Source organism: Canis aureus, chromosome 1 (genome assembly GCF_053574225.1).
Source record: "Canis aureus isolate CA01 chromosome 1, VMU_Caureus_v.1.0, whole genome shotgun sequence".
Taxonomy (NCBI): Eukaryota; Metazoa; Chordata; class Mammalia; order Carnivora; family Canidae; genus Canis; species Canis aureus.
This window is the reverse complement of record NC_135611.1, coordinates 98126615-98147508: the sequence shown is the minus strand read 5'-3', so window position 1 is coordinate 98147508 and position 20894 is coordinate 98126615. Positions and strand designations below refer to the sequence as shown.

At 43.1% G+C, this 20894-nt stretch overlaps 1 protein-coding gene across 11 annotated transcripts in view; it reads left to right on the top strand.

Annotated features, from left to right (window-relative positions):
• Positions 1–20894, top strand: part of SPIN1 (spindlin 1) — a 75121-nt gene that overhangs the window by 26661 nt on the left and 27566 nt on the right. For 7 of the 11 annotated variants that reach the window (XM_077910495.1, XM_077910529.1, XM_077910540.1 and 4 more), the window contains one exon: positions 10685–10894. The exons of 1 other annotated variant lie outside the window; for it this stretch is intronic. In XM_077910495.1, coding sequence (XP_077766621.1) covers positions 10843–10894 — 52 coding nt within the window. In that variant the 5' untranslated portion in view covers positions 10685–10842. Of the gene's footprint in view, positions 1–4489; positions 4510–8391; positions 9863–9894; positions 9916–10684; positions 10895–20894 lie in introns of those variants that run through there. 3 more of the 11 variants (XM_077910521.1, XM_077910557.1, XM_077910550.1) reach the window with 3 other exon arrangements.

The following is a 20894-nucleotide window of genomic DNA, read 5'->3' as shown; positions in this document are numbered from 1 at the left end:
AAATACAGGTATATTTTGGCCCAGCACATACTAAATATGTATGTGGATACCATGTAAGTAACTAAATAAGAGCTTAATAAACTGACATGTATTTCCTATTTTATGCTACGCATGTACTCTTGCACTCTTTGAGAATCTTTCAATTATCTGTAGATAAGTTTATAATTCACTTGTAACATAGATAAATTGAATATAATCCATTTATATAGGTCGCTACTAATAATGTGTATATTTCCTACTTATTTCTTAAAAGATTTTATTTATTTAGATAGAAAACATGTGAGACCCGGGAGGGGCAGATGAGGGGAGAAGAGGGAGAAAGAATCTCAAGCAGACTCTGCACTGAGCAGGGAGTCGGACAAGAGGCTTGATCCAGGGACTCAAGATCACGACCTGAGCTAAAACCAAGAGTCAGATGCTTAACTGACTGAGCCACCCAGGTGCCCCTCTATTTCCTGTTTCAATAAATGTTAATGACAACTCACCAAGGGTCTGTGACCACAGTTTGAGAAACAGGAAGTTACAGTAACTACTCCACAGTAGGTGCTGCCCCCCCTTGCACAGGGCATCTGCTGCCTTGTGTGCACATAGCGTGTGCAGAGTTAATTTGTGCCAGTACTTTAAGTGTTCTCGTGTTTTCTCTGGTGCACTTTGCACTTTCAGCCTCTATTGCAACTTTTAACAGATCTTAACCTTGCTTTCAGGGAAAACCAGGAGGTGGGTGTTGTGAGCAGTTGTCATATGTTAGCATCCTCTAGTAGTAGATGAGCAAACTGATACATGCATTCCAAAATTTCTAATCTATTTTGTCTCAACTTTTTTCAGTGTGGTATGAAACATGTTTATTAATAGAGCCAAATTTTTAAAAATTTTATTTATTCATGAGAGACAGAGATAGGCAGAGACATAGGCAGAGGGAGAAGCAGGCTCCTCGAGGGGAGTCCTATGTGGGACTCGATCCCAGGACTCTGGGATCATGCCCTGAGCCAAAGGCAGACACTCAACCACTGAGCCATCCAGGCATACATCTAAAACCAAATTTTTTTTGTCTCTATAAAAATTCAAAAGCCAGAATTAACGATATTCAGCATTTAATGTTTATCTAATATAGAAATGATTTAGATATTCAGTGAAAATCCATTAGTTTAACAGTAGAGAGTTTGTTCCCATTTACATTTATTTAAATTGCCTGCGTCTAACGAGGCTTGGGTTATACATTAAATAACCATCATCTTAAGTTTTTTCTTGTGGATACATTCTGTAACCTTGGCGACCCTGTGATCTTACCTGATCAGTAAACCTGGATAGGAAAGTTTCCTGTTTGTATCACATTCAGTATTGATCACTCTCAAGACATGCCTGTTTTTGTTAAACCAAGAAACTTCAACTACCTTTTATTTATCAGAGATTATCCAGATCTGATGAACTTGAAGAATGTTTGGGTTAGTATCTGTTTCTTTTTTTTAAATTTTTAAATTTTTTATTTATTCATGGCAGACAGAGAGAGAGAGAGAGAGGCAGAGACACGGGCAGAGGGAGAGGCAAGCTCCATGCAGGGAGCCCAACGTGGGACTCGATCCCGGGTCTCCAGGATCACACCCCGGGCTGAAGGCAGCGCTAAACTGCTGGGCCATCGGGGCTGTCCAGTATCTGTGTTTCTAGGGGTATACCTAATATATAGAAATGCCCAATTTTCTTTAAGCCAATTGAATAGAGCCTTTAAAATTAATTCTGGCAGTATCATTGAGAGGTGAAAATGAATCACATCTACAGCATATACACAGGCATCATAAATCTCCAGATAGACACAGAGATCTTACAGCTTTTGTTTCAATAAATTGTAGTCATGTCCCAGATAAAAAACTCAAAAGAATAGTTGGATCCAAATTATGTTTTTGGCAGATGGAGTAGGTTAAAGGTTACTTGCTCAGATGGCCAGATATTTTACTCAATTTTATTTTTATGCTGTAAGGATCCTTTTAGAACTGGTTTTGAAGTCATCTTTGTGTTTTAGAAGCTCCTGCATACCAGTCAAACAGAGCATTCCATTTATCTATGGAGGTTTGGGATCCTCTTTAAGGGTGTTTCTTAAGGTGGACTCACCTAAAGAAAGGTTCCCTCAGTGACCACTGCAGTTCACCTGTTTGTGGAGGAAGGGCGGAGAGCCTGGTCCAGGGACGAGGTGGAACCTGTTTGCCTCTGGATTCCCTAACACTCCTGAGCTATGAGGGCCTTAGTTTCTGACAGTTGTTCCAAATCACCGGGAATCACGTGTTTCCTCCCTGTGAACAGGAGGGGTGACTTACCCAGAAGTTTCCACAAAGGGAAATAGAAACCAGAGAGCAGCGCAGGGACAGGAAGCAAGTGCACAAGAAGCTGGGAGAGCTTGGAGCCCAGAGAGACTTAGCTTCCAGCCTCTAGGAGTGGGGAGGTGGGGAGGGAGGGCTCTGGGTGGGAGGGGACTCTGAGGGTCCCAGAGCTCTGGGAGCCTCACTTGCATTCCACTCCTGATACTGTGAAAGGTCAGAGGCTCACAACAGCCAAAGGCAGACAGTGGATCATGCAGCTTATTGTGCACACACTCCAATAGCAGTTTGCAAGCTGGCATGTGGAGTGAGGCTCGGGGGCAGCTTCTCTGGTGAGACATCCGTGACTGTGTCTTCTTCCCGGGGATTGGTCACGATGCTAGCATGATCTCCAGTGATCGGGAACTGGCCAGCGGTTACCTCATACCAGTCTTGGGAAAACACTTCACGTGTTGCTCATGATGTCCAGAGGCCCCACCAAGGGATGACCCAGGTCCAGTCAGTCTTGCAAAATAAATAAGCCAAATTGAGTTTTGCCTGCATGACTAAACTGGTGCCATCTGCTCAGGGGAACTTCAAGGCTGGGTGCCGGCTGTCCTGCATCTTAACAAAAGTTTTCTACCAGTTTTTCTCTTAGATTTTACCATTTGGAGCATGATGCTTGACAGCTGTTTTATTTTTCATTTAACAGTAATTATATTTATGTATTTTTCCCCCTAGCATACGTTAAAGTATGATTTTGCAACTCCAAGTACCCAGCAACTCTGTGGGTCTCCTTTTTTCATTCTGTTTTGTTGTTTCTGCCTGTTTTTTGTCTCCTTGTGGGCCAGTTTGTAAGTGTGCACATATGTGTATCAGCAGATTACATTTTTAAAATTGTTTGAAATAGTCTGGAGTCTGGGATGATATTCGTAGGGAAGATTGATTGATGCTTGCTCCTGCCAGACACCTGAGGGAGTGGGCAGTTAGTGCTTCCCCCAGCGCCGTGTTCGGAGTGCAGATGAGTTACAGGCACACCGCAGTTCTTAGCCTGCCTTCCTACCATCTCCTGGTCACCACAGCCTAGGTTCACAGCCTCCGCTTGTGTGCTGGTCCCTGATCATCCTGGGCTTCTGGTCTTCAGCTCCTTGCAGAGCTGTCAGCCTTTGCCACCCCCTGCTCTCAGGGATACGAGTCGTTCCATATGTGGGGTTTACCTCCCCAGATCCTGCCATTGTGAGTGCAACAGTCATGTCCTTCGATGCCTTCAAACTGTGCATTCCAAATCTTGTCGTGGAAGTCTTCAGTCATATTCAGAACTTTAATGGTTAAGGGAACCTGTCTGACGCTCCTCCAGGGATGTCTCCCTGGCTCCGATAGCTTCCTGGCTTCTGATACCTCCAGGTGTTCCAGGCTGCTCCTCTAGGTCCTGAACCTGACCTGGAAGTAACTTGTTTCTTTTCTTTCTTTCTTTCTTTCTTTTTTTTTCTTAAGTATTTTATTTATTTATTCATGAGAGACACCAAGAGAGAGGCAGAGACACAGGCAGAGAGAGAAGCAGGGAACACGATGTGGGACTCGATCCCAGGACTCCAGGATCACGCCCTAGGCCGGAGGCAGGTGCTCAACTGCTGAGCCACCCAGATGCCCCTGGAAGTAACCATTTCTGTAAGAAACCCTGGTTCCTGATAGTAATTGCTTTCAGATTTTGTTTTGATTTTCTAGCTTTCAGAGGAGTGTTCTCAGTGACTAGTCCTCCCTACCAGGAGTTGTCCATTCTTTACCTGGTGCTTGCAGGTGACCTTTAAAGGTTTCAGAGTTGCTTATTGCCAGTGGTTTAGACAGGGTTAGTTGTATTGTGGTCCTTTTGGCAGTCTGCTGAAACCTGTGGATACTTTCTGGCAGTGTTTCTGAATACAGTAGAGAAAATAAAAGGGACCATAAAAGAAGTCAGTTATATTTAAATGGTTATAAAAATACAAAAAATTTAATGGTACTATGACTTTAAGTACAGGATGGTATTGTTAATATATGCATCATTAAAGTTTTATATTTTAAGATACTTGAATGATGGCTTTTTGACACTCATAAAAAAGTAAATTGAGGTGGTCTTTGCCTTTTCTTCCTTCACATATTGGTCAACAGGTATTCAGTGAGAAGGAACTAGAGAGCAGTGCAGACCTGTGTGGTGCCTGCAGCACAGCCTCCAACACCAGCTTCTCGGGTGAGGTCACACGTCCCTGACCTCCACATAGCTGCCCTCACTGCAGACTTCAGCCCAGGCTTGGGGGCCCCCAACCTCCTGCAGTTATGACCAGCCAGCTATAAATGTGAGGGTTCCCACGGCCCCCTTAGATTTGAGGATTTACTGGAACGTCTTGCACTATGCAGGCATCCCTCACCTTAGTGGGTTCACGTCATCGTGCTGGGCAGATACTGTGTTCTTTACAGGGTGAGGGTTTATGGCAGCTCTGTCAAGCATGCAGCACCGTTTTTCCAACAGTCTTTGCTCGCTTTTTGTGTTTGTGTTCTGTTTTTGTGATTCTTGCAGTATTGCAAATTTTTTCATTATTTGTTATAGTGATCTGATCAGTGATTATGACTTGCTGAAAGCTCAGATGATGGTTAGTTTCTAGCAATAAACTTTCCAAATTAAGGTGGTATTTTTTTTTAGTCTTAATTCTGTTGCATACTAAATGGACTACAGTAGAGTATGAACATAGCATTTTTATGCACTGGGAAACAAAAAATTCACTTGACTTGCAGTGGTCTGGAACCCAAATGTGCAGGATCCGAGGTATATATCTACTTGCAGAAAAGGATCCAAATCTTAACAATCCTAAGAGGAAATACACACACACAAGACGAGGTCTGTGAGGGTCCAGATGAGAAGCTTGCAGTGATCTTCCGTGGAGTTGGGAGCATTGCTGACCGGGGAGCCCACTTCAACTCTGTGTCCAGTTTCTTTTGGGTTCCATTATGTGAGCATGATTGATGGATCATTGGCCGTCAGGTTGAATTGAACATCTAGCAGTAGGGCTGCCATCATGGGATTCAGAGCCTCAGTCCTCCAGGCCCATGGTTGGTCTTTCTGGTGTGACCAACCCCATTCTGAGACATCTTGTGAGCACAAATCATCTAGGGGCCACCATGAATCATAGAGACTCCCGTCACTCTAGAAGCTCCAAGGATTTAGAGGGATTCTCCCTGGAATCTGGACCAGGGCTGGCCAGGTCTTTGTCTAACACTATCACCAGTTCTGTTTTCACACTTGGAGGACTGCTGACCCAACAGCTGGTCTGCTCTGGTCCAGTCTGTTCTGCAGCACGTGACATCATTTAAAAGTATTAATGAGCTAAAAAGTGACTTTGGTATCTATAACACATTCAGTGGGATGGAAATACTGTTTCCCATTGAAGAAGTCAGAGTTCCTAGTAACACTGGGGTTTGTTGTATACATTCATGGTGGAGGGAGATGCTGTCTTTCAGAGGAAGGTTAGGAAAATGAAGACAGGTTTTCCCCATCTAGATTTGGCTCCCATGCATTAGGTCCGTGGTTCAGAGCTCCATATTAGGACATGGTATTTAGATGTGTAGGGATTTTGGCTGTTCAGTAATTTTGCTCATACTGGTATATGAGAGTGTGGGGCTCTGGAGGCCTTCAGATACCCACTTGGCATTCTAGCTGAACACTGGGTGTGCAACAGCCTTCATTTTCATCCTGAGGTTTGGGTCAAAGGGACAGCCTGTACTAGAAGCCTCTGTAATGTGGTCTTTAGGTGCCATCCATTGAACTTTTCTTTCTTTCCTTTATTTTTTAAAGATTTATTTTAGAGTGAGCACAAGTGAACAGGGGAAGGGCAAAGGAAGAGAGAGAATCCTCAAGGAGAGGATTCTGTGCTGAGTGTGGAGCCCAGTGTGGGGCTTGATCTCACAACCTTGAGATCACGACCTGAGCTGAAGTCAAGGGCCAGCTTCCCGAATGACTGAGCAACCCATTGGACTTTCTAGTACATTTTAGGAAGTAAATTTTTCCTTTCCTTTTCTTTTTCCTTTTCCCTTTCCTTTCCTCTTTTTTTGTTTTTTTTTTTTAAGATTATTCATGAGAGATACATAGAGGCAGAGACACAGGGAGAGAGAGAAGCAGGCTCCCTCAGGGGAGCCTGATGTGGGACTCCATCCTGGGACCCTGGGATCACGACCTGAGCCAAAGGCAGATGCTTCACCCACTGAGCCACCCAGGCCTCCTCCACCTAGACTTCGTAAATGAAATTTTCTATACACATAAAAGTTGAAACTGTAGTTGAGTTATATCCATATGCCCTACATTGAGATTCTTTTGCTAATATTTTGCTACATTAATTTTTTTTGAGCCCTTTGAAAGCTTGCATGGTAAATTGCAGACGTCACAACACTTCTTAGGGATGTTTTTCCCTATAATATTTTAACTAAAAAGGTTATTTAATATTTAGGCCCTGTTGAGATTATAGCTGTATGTCAGTTTTTACGTGTTCGTGGTAATACGCATTCCTCCCACCCATGTGGAATCCTCTGTGACAGTAGCTTTAAGACAACTTGGGGGCAGCTCAGACTTCAACTCACCCTGGTGTATTTTGGCCACTAGTGCTCCCCTGTGCTTTTCCAGTAGTGGTCTGGGTATCGAGACCTTTTTGAGACTTAACATCTTTGCTTAAACAGTTGAGGAAATTTCTTTTTATGAACAGCACGGCTTGATGGTAGCAGCTGGGAGCAAATACTTTGATAATGTAACTTCTTGTATTTATTCTTTTTTGTCTGAAATGTTGAAACACTCATTTTTTATGCTTTCTGGAAATAGGATTTAGTGGCATTGAATTTTGTGGCACACTCTTCCTTTATGGGAACAATCTATATGTTTATTGTTAAAATAGGAAATTATCTAAGCAGTGCTCCTTGCAGTCTGTGTGATCATGTGCAAGCTGCTTTAGCTTCTGTGCTGCAGTGTGGTCACTGTCTGTGCCTCCTGGTGGCTGTGAGGTGCCTGAGCAGATGCACACACAGCAGTGTGTGGACGCACAGTGTGTGCCTTGGGACATATTTTTTCTGTGAAACTGTTTGTGAGAATGTTGTCCCCATTATTACGGAGAGAGGATTTTGAGTTTGAAAACTAAATTAATGACACATTTTAAAGATTGTTTAGCAAGATTGCAAACCTGGATAGTTGGCCTTATTTTAGCAAAGATGGATTTAGCAAAGGAAAATCCAGGATCCTTTCTTCCTCAGCTTTTTATTCTGAAAAATTTCAAATTGAAGTAAGAGTTCAAAGAATAGCATTGGTACGCATCACTTAGATTTGAGAATTGGTACTATGTTATTTTCATTTTCTTCTGTGTATTTCATTTTCTTTCCTGAACCATTTGAAATTCATTTTCAGACCTTATGGGAGTCTGCCTCTGAAATCTCCATGTGTGTTTCCTGAGAATGACTGTGCAACCCCAGCGTCACAAGTGTGTGCAGGGGGCCGTCAGTAATGCCCGAGTGTCCATCAGATTCTCCACTCCAGCCTGCACATCACGGCTCCTGTAGTCCAGGCTGGAGCTGTATGTGGCTGTCTAGCAGAGTGGGGCCTGCTTGCCTTGTAGACACTTGCGTGTGGCTTCTGTGTCACCCAAGTTCACTGTAAACTGGGGCTGAGGTCCAGAGGCTTGAGGAAGGGTTTCTGACAATGTCGTGTGAGCAGTGGTGCCCCTGGAGGCTGTTGGGGGATGCCCAGCTCATGTGAGGGGCACTGGCTTGAGTGGCCTTGCAGCTGAAAGCCACCTGGCCCTGTGGCGCTGTGGCACCCTTCCCCTTGTGGCGGCCACAGCATTGGGCCTCTCCAGACCTAGGACTGCCTTTCTGTGGCCTGGGACAGCATTTTCTGTAATACTTGGAAAAAAACTTTTAGAATTCCCATTCTCCTAGAAATAAGGGGTTTTTACTCTGTCACCATTTAAAGTTCTTAAAAATAATTTTTTTGTTTTGTTGACTAAATTAACCACTTAATAGAGTAACTCAAGGGAAAGTTTATTAAGGTAAAAAAATAAAATAAAAATTTTTTGAACAAATTAAATTTGTCTCTTTCCAGACAGAAGAGTGAGATTTGTTTTAGGAGAGATTTTCGAAGCATTCTGTGGCAGCTGTTGGAACAGAGCAAAGCCAGGGGCGCGAGGCGGCGCCGGGTAGTGTTCTCACTCAGGCTCTCCTTTCTTTCTGGACTCGCAGGCGTCTGGGTAGATGAGGTAGTTGGGATATTGACTGTGTCTCAAAAAACGGGGAAAACCTACCTGGATCTAAAATTTTGCACTCTTAGCTTATTCAGAAAGCTCCTTGCAGCCTTCCCCACAATGGCTCTCTCACCTCGGGCATTGCACTGTTTTGAAGTAGAACAGGGGTGACAGGTTCATCCCGGTGATCTGTGCAGTAGGGAATGTCACCGGGAGACCCTGAGTGTGCTCAGGAGAGGGGTGGGCACTTCAGGACCCCAGGAAGCTGGGTTTCTCATGGTGCAGAGCAGATTTACTCACCAGGGAGGATACATTGGTATTTGTATAGATGAAAACCTGCCTCAGTCTTCGGGTAGCTCCGTGAAGGGGTGGATGTTCTCTGGTTGGGGGATGGTGCATCGTTTGTCAAGTACCACTGAGGATGCTCTGGCGGTAAGGGGGAGCCAGTAGGGGAGGCAGGAGAGAGCTGACGTCGCCCTCGGGGTCGGAGGTGTGAGGGTGGGTTGTCCTCTCTCATGCAGGGCTGTCCCCCTGGCAGGTGGCCACGTGCTTGCCTGCTTGCTCCATTGGTTGTCCATACCTGGTGGCATGAGCCGTGGGCACTGGAGGCTTTGCCACCAAGGGTACAGGACAAGAGGGGTGAGAAAATGGAGGCAAGCAGGGGAGTAGCTTTCATGGGTGATATCCGAGGAGTTGGAGCAGTTGCAGGGGGCAGGTTGGCCCCGATGATGCCCACGAACTGTGGGACAGTGCTGAGGCCCCGGCGCACCAGGGAAGTGTGGGGTAGAGCATCCATGCAAGGGGAGGGGGACGATCAGAGGTGGTTTGAGATGAGGTCCTTGCGGTGAGGATTCCAGAGCTCTCGTAGGCTTGGTGGTCAGAAGGTGTGAGCTGTGACCCTGGAGCTTGGGGCGGGGGCAGCAGTCTTGAAAGGAGGGTGTCAGAGACCTGGGGGCAGACTGCAGGAGTGCATCGTTCTGAGGGCATGGTGAACGTGGTGGCACGGCGGAGGGGATTGGGCATGGGGGCCTCGGGCGACCCCAGGCCCAGGCGGCAGGCTGGCATGTACGATATTCCCGCGCTGTGGCCTGGTGGCCCTGTGGGTGGCAGATGGGAAGCTGTGGGCAGGAGTGGCCGCTTGTGGCCTTCTAGAGGGTGGGGGCATTGTGTAGGATGCTGGAGTGGCTGCTGGAGTGGCTGCGGGTGGACCTGGGAGATGGGTGGCAGCCTCTGCGGGGGCTCCCCAGGCCTTGGATGGTGAGGCTGCAACCTCAAGGGGGAAGAGCCAAGTCCTGAAGAGGTGCTGCTCCTGCGCGGCATGTTCTCACTTAGGTGTGTGCTGCCTCCTTTGCTCCTGAGCCCCAGTGGGGGGCCATAATCGCTGAGTGAGTTCTAACATCTGGTCATTTTTAAGTCTGCCTTGAATATGGAAAAGTTTAATATAGTTAAGAATTTTCATCCGTTAAATGGATTCTTCTCTCCTGATTAATGCTTAATGATTAATAAGGCTTTTTAATCATTTTATTCTGTTACATTTTTGTCTCGAAAATTAATTCAGCACTGCCTTCAGTTCTTGAACCTGTGAACACGTGGCCGTGGTTGCATGAAGACTAACCCCACGAGGCCCAGGGTAGTGCTGTGCATCTGTGAGATACGCAGGGGGCGTTGTCTCCACATATGTGTTACTCTGGATGCAGCGGGAATCAGATTTACCTTAAGGGATAAACTGCTTCCCTAAGATGACCAACTTTTGCATGGGTACAGGAGTTGCTGCTCTTCCCTCTGGTTTCTGGAAGCTCGGGAGTAGATAGGGCACTTGAGTCCTGTTGGCTGTGCTCCTCTCTCTGACCTGCTGGCCCCCTTCCTCTGAGGGAGAACCCTGTTCACTGCCACCCCGGTGCTTTCCCTTTATGGCTGTGGCGGCAGGATGGGTCTTGGGCTGAGTGCAGAAGGCAGATGCAGTGTGGGCGATCCCACGGCCTCCGTGGGTGGTGCAGCCCCTGGTGCCCAGGTCTGAGGAAGTCAGGCTAATTGCTTCTGGGCAGAGCACTTTGTGGCTGATGTGTTTAAAATTTTACGTTAGTTGGTGGCTCACTCGGGTAGTTTTGCTTTTGTGATGCTCTAGTAACGAACCATTACTTCACTGTTTTACAGAGTCCTTATGATTTCACATGTTTTTGCTGAACTTGTAAAAAAGGCACTTGGATGATGGATTAACAGGAACATTGAGATTCTGTGAAAAGTTTCAAATCGGAGAGTATCCACTTTTCACCCTAGTCCAGCAGCTGTGCTGCTCACTTAAATACAGATGAATGAAGACCCCATTCGGGAAGACACCTGGCCAGCGGTCCAGAGCAGATGCAGGTAGGCGGCCCCTGCCTTCGTTACTACGTGTGGAACATGAACATCCAGGAGTCTCTCACATGGCTCCTACTGGTTGGCTGTTCTTAAAACTTTGTGCTTTCCAGGGTTCCAGGCACATACATGGGAAATAATAGGTCCCTTTTTTGAAAGGCAGGGAGCATGTTAATATTTTTTTCTGTGGTCTTTCACCTTCTGGTAAATACAGATGTCTGCTAAATACAGCAAGTGAATTATAAATACTTACCTCATGGGATTATAAAATGAAGGATTTATCATTTCTTTTTGAAAGAAATGAAAGTGATTTGACTAGAACAGTATGAGTGTTAGGCTATTTAGTGATTTTAAGGAAAAAAGCTTTTGTATGTTTATTTGAAATAATTTATTGGGATGAAATGGGTGGAAATGAGACAAATATTTACTAGACACGAACTCTTGTGGCACACAGCTACTACAACAAGATAGAAGGTTAGACTTTGCATCATCTTTACTCACCCCAGAAGCAAAGGTAAAATCTTACAGGCTTACATTCTGGAATAGGTAAGTGATATTTCCTTTAGGCCTTAAGTTCTTCTCCAGTAATACATTTGAATGTTGAAAAAAGTCTGTCATAACATTTTAAGATTCTATGATAAATGAGAGAATTCTGCTGGTAAAATAATACTACAGAAATGGTTGCTGTTTGATTTAGAACTCTTTCTTACATTTATTTGGAACTCCTTTTTAGAAGATCCACAAGGATTAAGATTTTTAAGTTCCCCTTGTCTCTTCTTTATTTTAGCTCTTCTTTTGTGAAGATAATATTGATTTCAGTGTTCAGGATTTGTCAGTAAGATATGTTGGGCCAGAGATGACAGACTGAAGTGTAAGCCATCTGTGACTACGTTATCTTATCCTGGCCCTCTCAGCCACATAGACATGGGCACGCTGCACATCTTCTCAAGCCTTTGTTTTTGTCACTTAAGTAGGGGTGTGCTGTGGTATGGACCTGCTGAGGTTATTGGGAGAAGCGGGATGGGCGGGGTGGGGCTTAGTTGGGTGCCTGGTGCATTAATAGCTGTCCTACAGAAAGCATTGTTATTTATGATCATACTATTTACAATAAAATATTTTAAATTTTATCTTGTTGATTGCAAAAAGCTGTCAAGTTTTTTTTTTTATTAGTGAAACCTCCCATGTTTGTCATTTGAAATAGTGATTAATTTTCCAGGGTTCTTTTTATGCACACCATTTCAAATTCAGCAGTCCCGTTTCTTTCTTTCTTTCTTTCTTTCTTTCTTTCTTTCTTTCTTCCTTTCTTCCTTTCTTCCTTTCTTCCTTTCTTCCTTTCTTCCTTTCTTCCTTTCTTCCTTTCTTCCTTTCTTCCTTTCTTCCTTTCTTCCTTTCTTTCTTCCTTTCTTTCTTTCCTTTCTTTCCTTTCTTTCTTTCCTTTCTTTCCTTTCTTTCCTTTCTTTCTGAAGCTGAGTGCACCTGCACTCAGCTTTCTTTCTTTTCTTTCTTTCTCCCATTTTCTTCATTGATTTTAAGTCCTTTTGGTCAGGAGAGCGAGCAAATTACACTGATTATGTCCCATGGTATAAATGCCTGAAGGATCTAAACCAAGTGATGCTGTTGCTCTTAAGGGAGAGATTGTTCATACAGCCAGTACTTTTGTTTGATCTTAGATTTTCTTTTTCCTGGACATTTCTAAGAGCACCTGGCATACGGCTAAAGACAAAGCAGGTACTCTTGTAAGTTCTCGTCGGCCCGTTGTTTGATACTTCAGTGTGAGATCATGGAGTCCCTTGTTTCCCACTGTTGTGTGACAGATCGTATTTTGGAAAGATTGCTGACCCCTTGATCAGTATTGTTTATAAAATTGTCTTAAATCATTCTTCCAATTTACATAGACCAGGGTTTTGTTGCTTTTAAATCCCTATGTCAGTTATGAATGTGCCCATTTACAAATAAAAAAAATTCACCCAAAAGGGAGGTGTCTTTTTTTCGTGGAGCAAGAAGCCTGGGTAGGCATTCCAGGATTGGTACAGTGGCTCAGCTATGCCTGTAGGCGGATCCCATCTCAGCTTACAGTGGAGGGACCTTTCTTTTCCTCTCTGGGCCTCTTGGGGCTGGACTAACACAAAGCCCGCCCCCCCGCCCCTCCCCCCCCCCATAGGCACAGCTGTGAGGCTCTCCTCGTGGAGCCTGGGGCCCTGGGACTCATACTGACTGGCCGACTTGCTGCATAGCCAGGCCAGGCACTAGGGAGGGAGCGTGTACCATGCTTAATGGGAGAAGGGTGAGGAATTTGAGGCCATGCCTTAAATGTGCCACCGTGGTAAGTAGATCAGTAGGCAGTCCCTAGTACTGGGTTCTATGGTTGACATGGAGCGTGGGTGATCAATAAAAACTTGAAAAACAAATGTTTGCATGCTCTTGCTCTTTATATATTTAGTTCAACATATTAGGAATTTTTTTAAATTTCTATTTTAATTTTTTGAAAGATTTTATTTATTTATTTGACAGAGAGAGAACCAGAGAGCACAAGTTGTAGGGGGAACAGCAGAGGGAATAGAAGAGGCAGGCTCCCTGCTCAGCAAGTGCTCGATAGTGCTTGATCCCAGATCCCAGCATCATGACCTGAGCCGAAGGCTCAACCAACTGAGCCACCCAGGCGCCCCAGGAATTTCTATTTTAAAATAACTTAGGTTTATCTATATAATTATGTTGGAATTAAATTGGTTACTAAGATAGTAATTTATATACACTTAAAGACAGGCACCAAATCCTATTATATGGTACAATGTTTTTCATGTGTTTTTTCCTAGAGTTAGTCTCCATTTTTACTACTTTATCCAAGGTTGCAGTTTTTCCCTTTTCAGGATATACTTGAATCATACAGATAGGTACAAGGAACAGTAATACATACCCATGTGTCTAATACTGAGATTTAGCAACTACTTTTGCTGTGTTTAGTTAAAATATTTTTAAAACTTTGGTTTTAAAATTAATAAAAATTAATAAAAATTAATAAAAATTCATTGTTGAAAAAGTTAAGTTAGTGTCAAAAGACTTACAACAAAAAGCAGGCACTCTGTCCCTTCTGATGTTTACCTTTACCATTTGTAAATAATATGAGTAGGTAAATTTCTCTTGAATCTGACAGTGCTGAACCAAGTAAGGCAATGAGATGACTTTCTTTTTTTCTTTTTTTGGTACATTTTTTTTCTTGGAGTTTTAGCGATTTCTTGTTTTTTTCTATTTGCTTAAATTTCTTTGCAACTTGAAGTCTCTTAAATACTCCCAACAGCTTTATAGAACTGTCAGTATAATATGCCACATGGCCGACGCCATAGACAGCCCATTTGTCCGTGCTTCCTTTGGAACTCTTCTCCCGTTTTCCGGCCTGTCATGTGAGCTGCGTCCTCTAGCCCCACGGCTGTGCTGTCATTCTTGGAACGTCTGTTTCCTGTCTGCAGCTGGGTTCTCCTCATTTCTGGTTGCTGTGCCCTTCCTGTTTTTGGTGTGTATGCTTGCCTAGGTACAGAGTCAAGAAGCTTCCAGAGCAGACAGTGAGTGAATTCATGGTTAAAGTGACAAGTGGAGGGGCACCTGTCAGTGGTTGAGCATCTGCCCTTCGGCTCGGTCCTGGGATCAAGTCCCACATCGGGCTCCCTGCTCAGCTAAGAGTCTGCTTCTGCCTTTCCCTCTGCCCTTCCCTCGCTCATGCTCTTTCTCTGGCTCTGTCTTTCAAATAAATTTTTAAGAAACCTTTAAAATGACAAGTGGAATGTGTAGTTGGTCATATTCTCTACTTTTCTGCCTATGTAAAATGGTCTCTAATAGACTTTTCTGAAAGTGCACCTAGGTGAGGTTCTTTCTGAGACCTCACATCAACATTGTCTTCTTTCTCTCCTGCCCAGTCTTTGGTCGGGCCAAAGGTCTAGGTCGAAAATCACTGTTGCTTCAGAATCTCCGGGCATTGTTGCCCTCCTTGTCTCTGAGACCCCACCATTGCTGTTGGGGAATTGGGTGCTGTTTCTGAACCTGTGTGTGTGTGTCCAGGGGTTTCTCCCTCTCCTCTGAAAACCTCTGGGCTGGATTTTTCCTTTGCTTGAGAATGTATGACAGTGCGTGTCTCTGTGGGCCTTTCTGACTCGGTGCTTGGGCTTTCCGTGTCATGTCTGTCCCCCTGTGGGGGGAGTTCTGTGTTACTTCTTTTATGTGCTCATTTCCTCTTCTCTGGAATGCATGATGCTGGGACCTCTGCTTCTGAGGCTGGGCTTTCTATTTTTTTCCCTAAACCTCTCCAATTATTCATTTCCATTTTCTCATTCTTAGGAAGTTTACTGACTTTATTTTCCAACCTTTAAAAATGATTTCAGTGAGCATTTTAAGTTTCTATGAGCTCCTTTTTTGTTCTCCTATAATTTCATTGATGCAAGTATTCTGTGGCTGTAAATTGTAATTTTAAAAAGACTTTTTTGAATTAGCCTGGCCTGTTAGGAGTGTCTTTGTGTCTATTTGCTTTTTAGTCTGTTTTGTTTGGAGGTTTTCCTCAAATTTCCTGAGCTCCAAGGTGGATCCTTTAGCAAGGCACAAAAAAGTTAGTTGGAAGCTGTGTGTATAAGTGGTGCTTGGTGGCCTTCAGTTACATTATTGGGGCCTCCCAGTGTCAATATTTGGGGGTGTTTTCTCTATAGATAGGTTTTTAGATTTCCTGGCAGTTTAAGGAGAGAATATTGATCAACCCTCAGATACCCTGATTTCTCCTCTGTAGTCCTGTACCTTTACATCTGTTGAAGCCTTGCCACCAGAGACCACTTCTTGTCACATGAAACTGGGCTTACTAGATTTATTCAGCAGCAGGGAGAGTGCCCTTGACAGCCTCCCAGGGAGATTTCACAAGATGCAGAGCTGTTCCCAGGGAGGACTGTGTGAGTTGGTAGAGTTGGAGACACTGAATGTGATGTGGATGAGATTGGTGAGGATTCCTAATTTAAACAAGGTGCTGGAACAGAAAGGGTTTTTATCTTTGGGAAATCTGAGTCCACTCGAAATTTACAGCTAGTAAAAGGCCTGTCTGGTAGCTGTTGCAGCTTCAGCTCCAGACCACCATGATAACGCAGATATCGCAGTACTATGTGTCAGATGAATTTCTTGGTTTCTCGGTGTGTATATGAGTTATGTGTATGCTCTACTGCAGTCTACTGTGTGCAGTAGTGTTATGTCTGTTTTTCTTATTTATCCATTTTAGAGAGAGTGCATGAGGAGGGGGAAAGGACAGGCAGAGAGAGGAGGAGAATCACACAGACTCCCCACTGACTATTGAGCCCGATGCAGGGCTGATCCCACCACCCTGGGATCGTGACCTGAGCTGAAACCGAGTCAGATGCTCCACTGAGCCACCCAGGCCCCCCTCCCCCACCGCCCTTTTTAAGTAAACTCCATGCCCAGTGTAAGACTTGAACTCACAGCCCAGAGACTGACTTACATGCTCTACAGACTGACCCAGCCAGCTGCCCTGATAGCGTTATGTCTACAAAACAGTGTACATACCTTAATTTTAAAAAGTCAAGTCCTAAAAAATGCTAACCATCTGAACTTTCAGCAAGTCTTAAGCACTGATCACAGAACACTGTAATAAATATTGTAATAATGAAAAGATTTGGAATATTCTGAGAATTACCAAAATGTGACACAGAGACACGAAGGGAGCAAATGCTGTTGGAAAAATGACGCTGACTTGCTCCATGCAGGGTTGCCACAAACCTTCGGTTTGTAAAAAGCACAGTATCTGCAAAGCACAGTAAAGTGAGGCTCAATAAGAGGCGTGAGTGTTTTTGGAACATCCATCCCTGAATGAGCTTCTGTTAAAGCAGTTTGAGTGAATGTAGTTTTTCTTAGGTGTCACAGTTTAGTACAGTTTCAATAACTTTTCTGAGTCTACTAGAACAGTTTATTTTGTAAATTATGCCTCTGTTTGTTTTCACATTTCAATCATCAAATAGATGTAGCACCTAGTAAAGGATCTTGTTCTGTTTTCTTTTGGACAATCTGTGATCAAGTGACTGATGCCACCCTGACACCAGGGCGCCTCTGTTACTTGTCCCCTGCATGGTGTGTGCTGATGACACTCCTCAGCAGTATGAGAGTGCCTCCTTACCGCTCTTCACAGCTCGGGCATTCCCACTCATTTGTTCGGAGGCCACCTAGTTGGACATCAAGGTTCTTTCTGCTCTTCCTTATTAGACGTGATGACTATAATAAATAGGCTTGTCTGTTTGTCCTGCCAGTGTGTTGTCATTGGGATAGCTTTCCAGAGAGAGAAGGACTCAGATCTTAAATGCATATGCAATTCTGTAAGGTATTTGTGGACTTTGTACCATTTTGTCCTCTTAGGCAGTCGAAGCAAGTCTCCCCCAGACTTGGTGCTGTAGTGTGTTGTCAGAAGGGTGAGGAAGGAATCTCTACTTTCATGTATGAGGTGAATATCACATCCTGTAGGGCCTTCCCTTTTCTGTTTTGTTTTTTCTTTTTTCTTTAAATTCAATTTGCCAACACGTAGTATAACATCAAGTGCCCTCCTCGGTGCCCGGCACCCAGTTACCCCATCCCCCACCTCTCTCCCTTCCCTTTTCTGTTCTTATCTCCCCTGATTTTCTTCTACTTTTAGAAGCTCTTTTAAAGTCAGTTACTAACCTTTGTGATAGGAGTTATTTCTTAACCCTTGCCGCTGTGTGGCGCTGGCTCCTTGGAGAGGACTTTGCTTAAGTCTCTGGCCTCTTGTTCCCATCTACGTGGGTCTCAGCCTCCATCACAGAAGCCATGCTGGACTTCTGCACTCCTAGCTTATGTCTGTGGTTACTTTGTGAATCTTTTCTTTCCTGTTTTCTGAAGAATATCCTCCAGTGACTTCCAGAGATTTGTGGGAGATGTAACTTTTGAGGCCACATGTGAACATAAGGTATGGAAGTCTGGGTTCAAAGTCCTTTTGCCTCCATTTTGTGGGTATTGCTTTCTGGTTGATGATGAAAGAGTATGTCTGGTACCTCTTTATTTTTTTAAAAAAGACTTTTTAAAAAGGACTTTATTTTTCTTAAAGCAGTTTTAACTGCCCAGCAAAATTGAGCGGAATATATGTTTTTCATATACTCCTGGTGCCCTCTCCCTTGGCCTCACCTACTAGCAGTATCTCCCAGCTGATAGTACATTGGTTACAGCTGATGCAACTACAGTGCTATGTCATGATCACCCAGAGTCCATTGTTACCTTAAGGTTCACTCTCGGTGCTGTATATTCTGTGGGGTTTTGACAAATGTATAATCACTCACATCCACCTTTCTGGTATCATTCAGAGTAGTTTTACTTCCTAAAAAATCCTCCTATTTTCCAGCTATTCATTTCTCTCTCCCCCTAAGCCCTAGCCGCCACTGACCTTTTACTGTATCCATAGATCTGCCTTTCCCAGGATGTCATAGAGTTGGAATTCTGTGTAGCCTTTTCAGATTGGCTTCTTTTCACTTAGCAGTATGCACTTAGGGTTTTCCATGTCTTTCTATGACTTGATAGCTTGTCTTTTTCAGTAGTGAGTAATACTCCGTTTGTGGACGTACCATGGTGTATTTATCCAGTCACCCACTAAAGGATGTCTTGGATGCTTCCAAGTTTAGAGAATTCTTTTTTTTATTTTTTTTATTTTTTATTTATGATAGTCACAGAGAGAGAGAGAGAGAGAGGCAGAGACACAGGCAGAGGGAGAAGCAGGCTCCATGCACCGGGAGCCTGACGTGGGATTCGATCCCAGGTCTCCAGGATCGCGCCCTGGGCCAAAGGCAGGCACTAAACCGTTGCGCCACCCAGGGATCCCAAGTTTAGGGAATTCTAAATAAAGCTGCTGTACACATCCATCGGCAGGTTTTTGTGTGGACATGTTTCCAGCTTCTTTGGGTACATATCAAGGACCATAATTGCTAGATCACATGGTAAGAGTATGGTTTGTAAGAAGCCACCAAACTGTCTTCCAGTGCGGCTGCACCAGTCTGCCTTCTTTCCTCCATGAATGCGAGTTCCTGTTGCTGTACATCCTCTCCAGTGCTTGATGTTGGTGTTTTGGATTTTGGCCATTCTATTAGATGTGTAGTGGTATCACATTGTTTTTAGTTTGCATTTCCCTCATGACATATGATGTATAGACCATCTTTTCATATAAGTTTTTTTGCCATCTCTGTTTTTTAGTGTTAAGCTCTTTGGGCCATGTTTAATCAGGTGGCTTTCTTATTGTTGAATTTTAAGAATTCTTTGTATATTTTGGATAACAGTCTACATCAGTTTTCTTCTGATTGTCTTGTCATTTTCTTGATAGTGTCTTTCACAGAGCAGCAGTTTTTTAATATTAATGAAATCCAATTTCATTATAATTCATAATCTTATTAATTTCTTTCATAAATTAGGCCATTGGTGTATTATCTAAAAAGTCATCAACATAACCAAGGTCATTTGGATTTTTTCCAATGTTAACTTTTAGGAGTTTTACAGTTTTTCACTCTGCATTTAGGTCTGTGATCCATTTTGCATTAATTTTTGTGAAGCATGTAAGATCTGTGTCTAAATTCATTTTTTTGCACACGATGTCTAAGTTGTTCCAGCATCATTTATTTAAAAAGACTGTCTTTTTGGGACACCTGGGCGGCTCAGTGGTTGAGCATCTGCCTTTGGCTCAGGGCATTGATCCCAGGGTCCTGGGATTGAGTCCTGTGTCAGGCTCCTGTGCAGGGAGCCTGCTTCTCCCTCTGCCTCTTTCTGTGTCTTTCATGAATAAAGTCTTTTTTTAAAAAAAGACTGTCTTTTCTGTATCGTACTGTTGTATTGCCTTTGCTCCTTGTCAAAGATCAGTTGACCATATGTGGGTCTTTTTCAGGGTTTTCTGTTTGATCTATTTGTCTATTCTTTAGCAGGTACCATGCTGTTTTGATTAGTGTAGTTTTTATAATATGTCTTAAAGTCAAGTACTGTCAGTCCTCTTTGTTCTCCTCCTTCAGTATTGTGTATGCTGTTTGGATCTTCTTCTCCCTATAAGCTTTAGAACTAGTTTATTGATAGCCACAAAATAACTCGCTAGGATTTGTGTTGGGATTGCCTTGAATCTATAGATCAAGTTGGGAAGAACTGACATCTTGACAATATTGAGTCTTTCTGTTGCTGAATATGGAGTATCTTTCCTTTTTTTTTTTTTTTTTTTTAGTATCTTTCCATTTAGATAGTTCTTTGATTTCTTTCACCACTTTTATAGTTTTCCTCGTATCTATCTTGTATATAGGGTCTGTAGTTACGTCTCCTCTTTGATTTCTCATGTTAGTAATTTGTTCTCTCTTCTTGTTACCCTGTTTAGAGATTTATCAGTTTTGATCTTTTCAAAGAATGAACTTTTGATATTATTGATTTCTTGTTTAAAATATTATTGGTTTCTGTTATAATTTTTATAATATCTTTTGCTTGTATTTAATATGGTTTCCTCTTTTAGTTTTTTAAGATGGAAGCTTAGATTTTTTATTTTAGATCTTTCCTTTTTTCTAATACGTGTATTCAGTGCTATAAATTTCTTTCCGAAAAAAAATAAATAAATAAATAAATAAATTTCTTTCCGTGCACTGTTTTCCCTGCATCCCACAAATTTTGTAAATCGTATTTTCATTTTCATTTAGTTCAAAACATTTTTAAGTTTGTCTTGTGATTTCTTCTTTGAACTTTGTATTTACATGTGTGTTTAATCTTTGAGTATTTGGGGATTTTCCAGCTACTTTTCTCTTATTGAATTTATTTTGATTTTATTGTTTTTGAGCAGTTTTAGGATTTCTGTTCTTTTAAATGTGTTAAGATTTGTTTTATGATCTGGAATGAATGCTTCATGGGAGCTTGCAAAGAATGTATATTCTGCTGTTGTTGGTCTGTTGATGTCCATCACATCCATTTGATTTGTGGTAGTGTTGGGTTTGACTGTCCTCACTGATTTTCTGCCTGCTGG